General features: G+C 48.2%; 1 protein-coding gene across 1 annotated transcript in view; it reads left to right on the top strand.

The window, feature by feature from the left end:
* The first annotated feature begins 1,168 nt into the window (after positions 1–1,168).
* The window catches only part of SLC1A2 (solute carrier family 1 member 2), a 59,169-nt gene continuing 47,837 nt past the window's right edge, over positions 1,169–12,500 (top strand). The window contains exons 1-4 of the mRNA XM_022583638.3: positions 1,169–1,304; positions 3,141–3,293; positions 5,147–5,397; positions 11,150–11,318. Coding sequence (XP_022439346.1) covers positions 1,175–1,304; positions 3,141–3,293; positions 5,147–5,397; positions 11,150–11,318 — 703 coding nt within the window. The 5' untranslated portion in view covers positions 1,169–1,174. The remainder of the gene's footprint in view (positions 1,305–3,140; positions 3,294–5,146; positions 5,398–11,149; positions 11,319–12,500) is intronic.

Genomic DNA, 12,500 nt, shown 5'->3' on the forward strand with positions numbered 1-12,500 from the left:
TTTCCATTATAACCAGTGATTCCAGACCACTAACCTGAAGAGTTCTGTTGGTTCCAAAGGAAGATCTTCCCAGTCTGTGGTGAGAATATCTGGGTGAAGCTGACACCTGCCTATCTGGCAAGGTATTGTCGTTTATTCAGAGACTGTGACTTGTCTTTCTAGGTGTTAAAGAACTTGTTTTGTTTGTTTGTCACATGATGGTGGTTGTAAATGGCAGCTAACAAAGGCGTCCTAAGACGTCAAAGTGAAAACTTGGCCTCCCTATGTTGGTCCCCAAGCTTAAATTTGAAATTTTATTGGCCTGGGAAGTGACATAGCTGGAAAAAAAGGCAGTATACCCATTATCCTGGCAAGGGCTCCATTGGCAGAGTCTTAGCATAGCTTGGGTTCACATGGGGTTTTTCTGGAAGAGGGCTGGGGTGCCTCTACGGGTGAAGGTGATCGCATGCTTCTTAAAGCCATACTTCTTTGACACGGGGTAGCATGACTATTGGCAGCTTAGAGGAGTCCTGATAATGCAAGTGACCTTTTAAAAACCACAATGGAATGAATTTTTTTTTACTAGATAAACCATCTTTTCCAAAAGAGAGGTAAAACTTGGACTGCTAGCATTTATGACTTTTCTGTGTCCAGAATGGGGAAGGCTTGAGCTCAGAGGCATTTAATTTAGCAGTGACTTAGGCTGTGACGCTCCTGACCTTAGATTATTCAAAAGCCATCTTCTTGCTGTTGATACAAGAATGAAAGAGCTCAGGTTTTGAAGCCAGGCATATATGGAGTTTGACTATCCATTCCTTTTAGCCTGTGACCCTGGGCAAGTTACTTTCTGTAAAACAGGGCAGAGATACTTGCCTCAGAGAGTTAGCATGGTGGGCAACTCTTGGAAAAACCTCCCACTGCCTATGTGATGCCTTTTTCTGTGATGATCCAAGATACTAAGGATAAAAGCACTTGGCGTGTTGGCGTTCAGCGTGTCCTAGTAACCTGCTTATAGGCAAACTGGAATTCAGGGTGCCCTGAATTGCCCTGGTTTTTACTTTCCTGCCCATGGTTCCAGATTCCCAGCTGTGCCTGGGGAAGGCTGTTTCGCCTCCTACAACCTGAGACCCTCAAACTGCAGAGATGCCCAGCGGACTCTAAGCACTGCCTCCCCTTCTGTTTTAGTGCCAACAACATGCCCAAGCAGGTGGAAGTACGGATGCACGACAGCCACCTCAGCTCGGAGGAGCTGAAGCCCCGGCATCTGGGGCTGCGCTTGTGTGACAAGCTGGGGAAGAATCTCCTGCTCACGCTGACCGTGTTCGGTAGGTGACAGGCTTGCCCCACCCTCCCCTCTTCCCCTGGTCTCTCCTGGCTAAGTGTGGAAGCTGCTTCTGGAAGCCAGCCCTCCCCCTGGAAAGCAAGCCACACGCTCTGCCTAACTCTGCCTTTACCCAGGCACGGCTGCCTCAGTGATGCCATCTTCCCTGCCACCTGCCCTAGCCATGTTTGCCCCCTTGGGATTCTTGTGGTTCTCAAATTTCAGTATGCGTGTACATTTCCCATGGGTATGTCAGCATGCAGGTTCCCAGGCCCTACTCACAGAGACTCTGGGCCACTCGGAGTGAGACCTAGGAATCTGCATCTTAGCAAACCTTCTAGGTGATTCCAAAGCAGATGGTCAGTATACCACATTTAGAGAAGTACCTGTGTCCAGAAAAATGCAACAGTTGCCCTAAACCCCACTAACAGGGCTCCCAAAGTCTGACCTTCTTCAAGCACCTCATTAACTTAGATTCAGTTAGCACATTGGCTAACGAGGTCCGTGTGGAAGAGGCTTGTCCCAAAGCCTTGATCCACTCCAGCTCCACCTCAAAAGCCTTACTCCCCTGCCTCTGGCCTCACGCAAGCTCTGGTTGTCCTTTCGTGTGACTGTTGATACAGACTTGGCCTTGGGTTTTCAACCAGGATTGATTGAAAATGGGGAAAATTGCGGTTTCTTATAGTGACAACCACATCTTTTCCTTTCTCAACGCCCCCTCCTTGTTCTTCAACTCTTATGAGGCTATACAATGAAGCAATGAAGAGCCATCTACACACACACACACACACACACACACACACACACACACACACACACACACATCGTCCATGGCTTCTCCGTCGAGTCAGTCATCTTGGATGTCGGTGGACTAGAGTCAGGACTGGGAACTTGCCCCCCAGCTCAGTTCACTTAATAGAAGAAGACCACAGGTGTGGTAGGGTTTTCCAAGGGTTACCCTCCACAGAAGCAAATTTCATTCATCATAGGTTTTGAAGAAGTGTGTTTGTCACCTGTGGAAGAAAAAAAGATAAGGCTTTTGGCCATGTTACTCCCTTTGCATATCTGGAGTTAACACCATAGCCACATACCTAGGACCTCCCTCCCCACCTTACTCCAGAAGGTAGTTTATGTTGGCCACCAGTTTGGAGAGATCCAAGGTTTTCTTGTGGAATCCCTGTGTATGCAAAGTGAAAGGCTCCTGCTAGCATCTCTGCCCAAATTGTTTCCTCCCAAATTATATATTTTTAGACACCCACCTTGACCTCCCCTAAGATCAGCAAGTCTCAAGATTATGTACAAGGACACAGAAGTCAAAGACAAAACTTCTTGAGGATAAGCCATGGGGAAATTACCGGAAGTCAAAGAAAATAGAAGAATAAAGAAAACACCCCAGCTTGGTCACTTAAATGTTCCTTTTATCTGGTATTCAGTTCAAAAGGGAAGAAAAACATTAAACACCATGGAGTGTGGCCAGCCTAGGCTGCGAAGAGAAGCAGTATCTGGCACTGTGGATTATTTCTGCTGACAATCTGTGACTCTGCAAGTGGATGATATCCTCAAAGAAGTCAGAGTCAAGTTGCCAGGTTACATTTCCCACAAAGCCTTGAGAAGGCTCTTCTTGACTCTTCCGGTGCTGCCTTCTAGAATAGTTGGAGATACAAAGTATTTTCTCACGAGTCATCAAAATTCACTTTTCTAATGGTATTTTTGTGATGTGCTAGTCATCCTCTGATGACGGAGAAGTATGAGGAAGGTCAATGTCATTGAACTACATCTCTAGAGCTATTCATTTGATGAGGGCAAAAGCTAAATTCATATTTTCCCCCCTTTCTGATAGGTGTCATCCTGGGGGCGGTATGTGGAGGGCTTCTTCGCTTGGCATCTCCTATCCACCCTGATGTGGTTATGTTAATAGCCTTCCCAGGGGATATACTCATGAGGATGCTAAAAATGCTCATTCTGCCTCTAATCATCTCCAGTTTAATCACAGGTAAGACCACCTCCCTGGCACTGGGCCAAAGCGGGTCATACTCCCACTCCAGCTTTTGGATTGACCATAGATTCTCAGTTTGGTTGAATCAGTGAATGTGATCATCTGTGTCATTTCACTTCAGAGCCTCGGTTTTTCCTGTCTCTAAAATTGGGATAAGCAACCCTAAAAAAAGAGTTTGCCATCTATTGGTTGGTCCATCTGTCTGTCTAGCAACAAAAGATAAAAAGGAAATAGCCGCATGTTAAAAGTGATCATATCTAGTGATTTTAATTTTTAATGTATACTTTTCTCATTTCCCAAATTGTATTTGTTCAGAAACTGACAAATAAAGGTAACAAATAGAAAAAGAAATTTTCTCTTTACTACTTAATTTGGTGTAGAGGGAAGTGGGTATTAAAAATAAATGAAATACTAGATATGAAACCCTTCGAGTTTTTCAGAAGAAAGGTACCCTTAATGTATAGGTCATGTTCACTTGTCTTTTGGCTGAAAGAGTTGTTTTATTTGAAAGAATTTTTTCCCCTCCCTGGGCTTATACTGGTAGCTTCCTCCTTACCAAATAATATTATTCAAACAAGGTATAAATTGATGAAGTTTAGAGGCTAAGCTCTGAGTTAGGGATGAAGAACTGGGCTTTGGTTTATATCTGGGTGCCAACAGGCTGGGTGACCTTGAGAAAGCTGTACCTCTGGACCATCCACCTTATGAAGGTAGTGAAGCTCTGGTAACTCCAAGAGATTCAGATGCTACAGTCTCACAGCTGGTTGATCAGTGAATCCAGTGAGGGAAAGAGCTAGGACTCAGTGTCAGGAGGATCTTATCATTCAGCCCCAGATTGAGTGAAGCTATGTTTTACTTTAAATGCTCCTTTTTAAACCAGAGAAAATTTGTTCTCCATGCCTGTTTAACAGATTGTACACTGGCCAACCTGGTAAGGAAACCTCACTTCCGTTGGCCAGAATTAGACTTCAGGTTGTAAGGCGAAACGTGTCACATATGGGTCAGCTTCATTCAGAGAATTATTAACATCAGTAATAACTTCCTCCCCCACAGCAAAAAAGACTGATCCCCAGAAAGGGTTGCATCTCTCAGTCTAGTAAAAGCAGGAACTGAAACCAGGAAGTAGAAAAAATGAAGAAACTACTGGAAAAAAAACCCAATGAAGGCTGGAGTTTTTGTGACTTGCTTGGAATTTCCGCTAACCATCACAGAAGCTCCTGAAATATAGATGAAGCTCCCACCCATGCTGGGTGTTTTGTGCACCTGTTCTCACATCCCTACTTGAGATCAGAAAATGTGGTATCCATCAAGTTTCACCTCAGGGGAATGAGAAGGCTGTGCTAGAATCACTTTTCCAGACTTTTGATTTCATGACCAGTAATGTATTCAAAAGACGTTTTGAATACACAGGGCTACCAATCTTTTATTTTCCTAAGCGAGGATATTAAAACCAACAAAAAAACCTAGCATGTACCAGGACCACCACTTCATAAAGAAAGGATATCTTAATATCAAATAATTGGGAAGGACATAATCTCAGAATTAAAAATTGAAGAGAGTATTCAATTTTAACTCACTCTTGCAGACTGACAAAAAGTAGTCACCAACCAGTTTATAAACCCTGAACCAGATGTTCTCCAACTCTCCCCAGTTCTCTAGAATCTCAAAAATATCCTTGGAAAATTGAGTTGTAAACTGTGGAATTGACCAAATATTCAGGTGAAGAAGCTTTAATTAACCATTAATACGTTTGAGTAATACGAAGCCGAGGGTTGGTTATAGGTATGCAGAGAGGGGCTAGTAACAGGAAAATAATAGAACTAATAATTCTGGATTTCTTTTCCATCCAGGGTTGTCAGGCCTGGATGCTAAAGCCAGTGGCCGCTTAGGCACGAGAGCTATGGTATATTACATGTCCACGACCATCATCGCTGCGGTGCTGGGGGTCATCCTGGTCTTGGCTATCCACCCGGGGAACCCCAAACTCAAGAAGCAGCTGGGGCCTGGGCAGAAGAACGATGAAGTGTCCAGCCTGGATGCCTTTCTGGACCTTATTCGAAATCTCTTCCCTGAAAACCTTGTCCAAGCCTGTTTTCAGCAGGTAACCTAGAGTTCTGATATCCATTGTTCTCCAAACTCCTAAGTTACAAAGGTGGTAACTTAGAGACTGTTTCAACAAATCAGCTCTGGGGGGTAATTTTTTTCATATTTATACTCTGCCTAGGGGTTGTATGGGGTCATCTGGGGCAGGAGTTTAGGATTGGAGTCGTGTTGTCTTTGTTTTTTTAACCTTCCCTTTCTTTTGCAGTACACTTAATAACATTTAGCTCTGGGATCCCTCTTCTCCTTTTTTTCTTTGATCTCTTTTTCTTCTCTTTGGTTCTTGTCTCTGTGTCGTCCAAGGGGACATTTTGATCACCCTTGCCCACAACTCTCTAGAGTACTCAGTGGTTCTTGATCTTAGCAGTATAGCAAAACCACATGTGGTCCATTTAAAAATGCACGTGCTCTACAGAATCAGAATCTCCAGGGTGGGCCCGGGGACTGGGTATTTGTCAAATTCTGGTAGTAATACATGAGGATTTTGGAAAGTTTATAGATGCACATAAAGTAAAAATTCAGGTCCCCACGTCGCTTCCCTAGAGCTACTCATGTTTCCTCCTATATATTTTCTTTGTCACATACGCGTGTGTACGTGTGCATAAAGTTTTAAAAAGTTCAGCTTGGGTGGTGCTGCATCGTACATACTGTGTTACACCTTGCCTTTTCGTTTAACAGTGTTTTAGCGTCATCTCTCTCTTTCGTTTTTCATTGTTGTGTAGTATTTCCAAAGGATAAATTCTAGAAGCAAAACTGTCCTGCCAAAGAGTTGATATTTTGAATTTGCTGGATGTTGCAAAAATAGCCTTACAAAATTTGTATCGATATATATGTTCCTACCAGCTGCACACAGGCATATCTAGTTTTTAACACACGACTTTTAAAACCAGTTGATTCTGCTGGGTGTGTTACCGACCAGGGTTCTTGGACTCTTTAATCAATAGAAATTGATAAGAGGCCAGACGAGAAGTTCAGGCAAGGCTTTTTTGGACTTGTGCTGCCATACAGCGAAAACAAGTAACAGCTTCCCTCGCTCCCTCCCTGGGGGTGGGGGGCAGGGCCGGCAAGCTGGTCCCTTAAATGGGGTGAGGGTGAGGATGGGTCCAGGGCTCAGGCGGGAGGGGTGGCTTGGGTGGCGTGCCCACCCCCTTGGTGGTGCTGTGTGCAGCTTTTGCTTTTGCTCCAGACACCTCAGAAGTGGCAGTCGGGTTTTGGGTCTTTTTGTATCTGGTTGTTCATAATTTGCCCCAACTGCGCATGTACGCAGTTATTTTTAGTCCCTTATAGTTTCTTTGTATCCTGCTGTCTGTCCAGGTGCAAGCACTGCAGCAAAGAGTCCCAGATATCCCGGGTCCCAGATCCCAGCCTCTTTCAAGTGGAACCACTGAGTTAGCTGCCCAGGCCCCCCTCACCAGCCTGTTGTCTAGACCTACGTTTAGGTTCGAGTACACCTCAGTTCACATTAACTCTGGTTGGAAGTAAACTAGAATCAAGGAACCTCCTTCAACCATTTCCAGGGAATCACAGAAGAATACATTGAGGAAACAGGTCGCAGAGAAGAAAAGTCTGCATTCCCAGCTGCCCCCAAAGTGCCATTGCCCATCACCGCTGAGCCCAGTTGACTCTGGATAAATCTGGAATATGGTCTCTGATTTCCAATACCACTTCAGAGGCACTTGTAGCAAGGAGCTATATTAAAGGAAACATTCCAGGCAGGGGAAGTTGGGTGGAGAGTGAATAGAACCAGGCTAGGGAAGGGGTGCTTACCGGTACCCTCTCTGTGCAATGTGCCTGCCCCTCAGCCAGCCTGCTTAGAAAGATGAGTTTGCTTGCTTTGGGGTGATAGACGCAACCGGGTGCCAAGTCTATTCTTAACGTTTTGGAAAGAGCGCTCTGGAGCTGTAGCAGCTGGAGGCTGAGCTGGTAGGAGTCTGGGGGTAGGGGTAGCATCGGAAGGACGGGGAGTGACAGGTTTGGGCCTCCCTTCTGTGCCCCATCACGACCACGCTCCATGCAAGAAGGAGTCCCTTTCGTCTGAGTCAGTGAGGCAGAACTGAGAAGCAGGCAGCACCCAGAGCTGTTGCTCTGGGCTGGGGTGAATTTCTGTGGTGTCAGCCATGCTTATGCTCCCTGACCTGTCTGGTCGATGGGCAATCTCTAGTGCCCCCCAGGGCAAGGGGCACTGGGGGACACTAGAATAGAGGACCATGCCATTCCCTGCCTCAGCCCTGCCCTGGACCCACCCCTCCACTGACAAAATTCATCTGAGGAGTGAGCCCTTAGTCCTCCAGCTATAAGCCCAAAGACATGGTCCTTTGGGTTAGATCACTCAGAGAAGTAATCATGTGGAATATTTGACTGCAGGGTGAGGGAGGGTGCAGCTTCCTTAAGCCAGACTCCAGGCAGCCCAGAGGAAAGGAAGCTTAAACTAGGTGCAGTCGACAGGCTTAGGAGGGTCTTGAAGAGGGTTGGAAGAAAGGGAACTCTTTGACGGTGACATGGAATTACCAGAGAGAAAGGGTGCCGGGTGATGCCTTCCGTGCCCTTGGGGTACAGCTGGGAGTGGTTTCAAATAACCTCTCTTGGGTGGAGGGAGCCTCAGGACCAGAGTTAGACACAGAGACATAAAGAGAAAGGCGTGCTGTCTCCAGTGCAGAGGCTCCTCCCCCAAGGTGGCAGGACCTGTGTCTCTGAGAGCAGGGAGGCCTCCTGTTCACTGCTTCGGGCTGACTCTGAACCAAGGTGAGGTTTCCAAGGTGGCAACGGGCTGTCAGGTGTGGCCTGACCACATTCATCAGGCCCAGTGAGAGTGACCACATGGGGTCCTTTCTTCCGGGGAATTCACTGAACTGGGTTTGCTCCTTTGGCCGATATTTGGGTGCACAGGATGCCACAGAGAATGAACCAGTCGGGGTCCCTGCTCAGTGGAGCTGACTTACTTTCAGGGACTGTGGGGAGATAGACCAGAACAAATGTCAGGTAAACGCACAAGGTACTTGAAAATTAAGGTAAGTGCACTCTGAGAGCTGGAGCAGGATGATGGGCTAGTAACTGGGGGAGACGTCTGAGCTGAGACGATAAAGGGTCAGAATGAGCCAGCCCGGGGCTTCCCTGGAGGCGCAGTGGTTAAGAATCCACCTGTCAATGCAGGGGACACGGGCTCAAGCCATGGTCTGGGAAGATCCCACACGCCGCGGAGCAACTAAGCCCGTGCGCGACAACTACTGAGCCTGCGCTCTAGAGCCCGTGAGACACAACTACCGAGCCCACGTGCTGCAGCTACCGAAGCCTGTGCACCTAGAGCCCGTGCTCTGCAACAAGAGAAGCCACCGCAACGAGACGCCCGCGTACCGCAACGAAGAGCAGCCCCTGCTCTCCAGCAACTAGAGAAAGCTGGTGCGCAGCAACGAAGACCCAAACGCAGCCAAAAATAAATAAATAAAATAATTAAATTTATTAAAAAAAAAAAAAGAGTGATCCAGCCTGAGGAGAACTGGGGGAAGAGCCCGCTAAGCAGGGGCAGAGGCTCATGGAGGTTGGCAAGCATTTGGTGAGAAGAGAAGCAAGGCTGCTGCTTGGGGAGTGGAGTGGGTGCAGGCGGACCTGGCAGGCCAGGGTCAAACTCTGGTTCTTACTCTAAGAGTTTAGGCAAGGAGATGACTGTTTTTCTATTTTTATTTAATTAATTAATTTATTTATTTTTGCGGTACGCGGGCCTCTCACTGTTGTGGCCTCTCCCGTTGCGGAGCACAGGCTCCGGACGTGCAGGCTCAGCGGCCATGGCTCACGGGCCCAGCTGCTCCGCGGCATGTGGGATCTTCCCGGACCGGGGCACGAACCCGTGTCCCCTGCATCGGCAGGCGGACTCTCAACCACTGCGCCACCAGGGAAGCCCTGTTTTTCTACTTTTAAAAAATCAACCTGGTAGCTCTGGATATAGACAGAGCTCCAGGTAGCTACTTACCTGGGGATCGCAGGTAGCCAGGAAGAGGAGGTGAGTCACTGAGCAGGCTTTTGCAGGTTTTAAGGTGAGAGACCCTGGTGGCTCGGACTGGAGTTGGCAGCCAGCTGGGGTTCTTCAACCCAAACAGGCTTGAACTGAGAATTCAGAGAACTCGGCCTGTCGTCCAACCTTCCACTCAGCTGCTGAGCCGTGCTCTCTGGAAGCTAGATTTTGGAGCTGAACATAACTCATTTTGAATGCTGCTTCAGTAAACCACTAGCTGTCTGTCCTGGGGTTAGTTACTCATCCCTGTGAGCCTTGAGGGGCTCCTGTTGAAACAAGAAGTAATAGTTGTCAAAGGTGGAGCAGCTGGCCGCCCCCCTGTTCCTGGAAGCACCATTTATTCAGGCCCATGGCCGTTACTCCTTTGAACTTGAACTTTGGCTTCTTTAGCCTTCTCAGGATAGGCCTACAGTTGGCTCTGATCCCCACTTTGTCCCCAGGAGGGTGACTCTGTTGTTCATGGAAGCTTCCCTTCAGATCCTTCTTGCGTTCTCTCTTTGTGCCAGCGTTGCCCAGACCAAGGGAACCAATGAACTGCCCGTTCCCATTTAGCTGGGGCTGCCCTTCTCCCTGCACAAGTGCATGTGGCCAGGTTAGAACACAGAGTACCTGCCTTGCCTCAGGGAATGCTATGCTTCCCTCTCTCCCAGTTAGGAGAGCTGGTCAGGTCAGCCTTGCTTACTCTCGGGCCCAGCTGCTGTACGGTTGGGTCCATAGAGTTTATCAGGCAACACAGGTGGTGAAAGACCTCAGTGGTGGTCAGTGCATCTGAGTTGAGGTCCCAGTTCTCCCAATAATTCTATGACGTCTATGAGCCACTTGACTTCTCCATGCCCCCTCTTCTGTATCTATTCAGGCTTCAGCCATCTGTCGCCTACTACGTGCCGGCACTGACGTTCTAGGATTCTGCATGACTTCTGTTTTAATGCCCCTGGAGGTAGTGTTTCTCGGGGCTTAGACGTGAGTTTTCACAGCATGCAGGGTGCCTGGCACCTTTAAAAATAGGGTGGCCGCCCCAGATGTCGAGGAATAGCGTGAGAGCTTCTTAGGGGGCCGTTTGCACAAGGATGCTTGGGGAACATTGAGCAAGGCTTGGCACCACCGCCCCGAAGGAGTGGGTGTCTTCCCACCTTACATATGGAGTATGAGCCAGTGACCCTGCCATGGGGGCTGCTGGCAGCTACATGGAGCTTCCCAGCAGAGCCAGGCTCTGGGAGGAGCCTCAGTGAGAGTGGGCCTGTGAAGATTCCGTGCGACAGGAACCAGGCAGGGAGAAGCAAATCACCTGGATCATGAGGTGCTGATCTGACTTCCAACAAGACCCCTGCCCTCCTGTTTGTGACCAGATCCAGGACCCTCCACAGGGGCTAGCAGGGCATCCAGCTGGGTCTCACATTTGCTACTATCTCCACGGGAATGAAACAAGCAGACAGGCATCCCTCAACTTGAAGCTTGGGTCCCATTACCAATCACACTGCTTATAGTAGTTACAAAAGAATGTTATAAATCCCGTCATTATCGTGGGATGAGGACAGTCGTATCCCACTGCATTTGTGCCATGAAGCGTCACTCTGTCAAGCACAAACATATAAAATATTCCCCGATTTCATAACCTTGTTTGGCCATTTCTTAATTATAATATTTTTGACATATTGGGAATTCAAACATTTATGTAAGCGGCCAGGCTTTTGGTGACCTTTTACACCAAACCTCTCATCTTTATGGTTTTTTTTCCCCACTCCATTAGATTCAAACAGTGACAAAGAAAGTCCTGGTGGCCACTCCATCAGACGAGGACAGCAATGCCACCAATGCTGTCCTCTCGCTGTTGAATGAGACTGTGACTGAGCCGCCTGAGGAGACGCAGGTGGTTATCAAGAAGGGCCTGGAGTTCAAGGACGGCATGAATGTCTTAGGTAGGCACACTGGTCTTCATCTCCTTGGGGGAGGTGCCTCTGCCGGGGCCACGTGGCCAGCTTTCCCTGCAGGTCAGCACCTAGGCATCCTGGCTTCCTTCTCAGAAAGCCGATCGCCCTGCTGTCCTGTAGGTGGAGCAAGAGGCTGTCTCTGGGGAGCGAATTCGAGGGTCACTGGGACTGAAAACTGAGAGGGGAGGGGCGAGGGAGACGGCAGGAGCAATAGCACGTGGGGACGTGGCAGCTGGACTGGGGTATGGGCGAAGCGAGGGGACTGACGTTCGCAGGGCACTTCCCCCCACTTTCTGCGTGGTGTTGGCAAGTCACTCTCTCTGACTCTCCATTTCATGAAGTTACATGTCCAATCCTTTCATTTCCTAAGCATTTCTTTTTGAGGCGCCCTTGTGTCTGTCCCAGGACTATGCTAGGCATGGGGGCTGTCCCACCCCAGCCCTCACAGTCTGTAAACAAATGCAGTGCTATCAGGAGCGAAAGTGTTGGCACTGGTGCCAAAACGAGCTTGTCAAAAGGAGACTGTCTGGCTTAACTTTCTGGGATTTCAGTGAGCTTGGAACCTTCTGAGAGTGTCATCCCAGGGGTTCTTTGGCTCTGACGTTAGACTGTTTTGTATCCAGTTTGGATCCCTTATGGACCACTCACCGGTTATCTAATCGTGGGCTGGCTCCTCCACTTCTCAAGATTCATCTGTAAAGTGGGCATGGGGTTGGCATTTCTCCTGTAGATCATTGTGAGGATTCAATGAGATTGTGCACGTAGGCACGATGGTACGCGCCATATGCTTTATCATGTGAGCCGCTGTCATCATTAAAGGCCGGGGGTGGAGTGCTAAGTGGCTCAGTAGAAAACACCCCACAGGGGATAGAGACTCCCCATTGTGTGGGTGACTCCAGTTTGCTCACTTTACTCCCCATCCACCCTCCGGGTTCACTCCCCCACCCATAATAACCCCCATCCACTGTTAGAATGGTGTCCCAAGACAAGACATTTGGTCATAAGCTGGGAGAAATGGGAGATCTATGTGGAAGAAGTATGTTGATCCACGCAAGCGAGATTTCTAAGGATTTGAATGAGAGCTGTTTAGAAAAGGTTGAGCTCACTTTACCATCTAGGAGATCAAATGCCCTTGTCTCTTTGCTAGGGGCATCAGATAAAATACAGGGT

The sequence above is a fragment of the Delphinapterus leucas genome, chromosome 7, assembly GCF_059928025.1.
Source record: "Delphinapterus leucas isolate spDelLeu-1000000601 "Yukka" chromosome 7, BTC_Dleu_Yukka2, whole genome shotgun sequence".
Taxonomy (NCBI): Eukaryota; Metazoa; Chordata; class Mammalia; order Artiodactyla; family Monodontidae; genus Delphinapterus; species Delphinapterus leucas.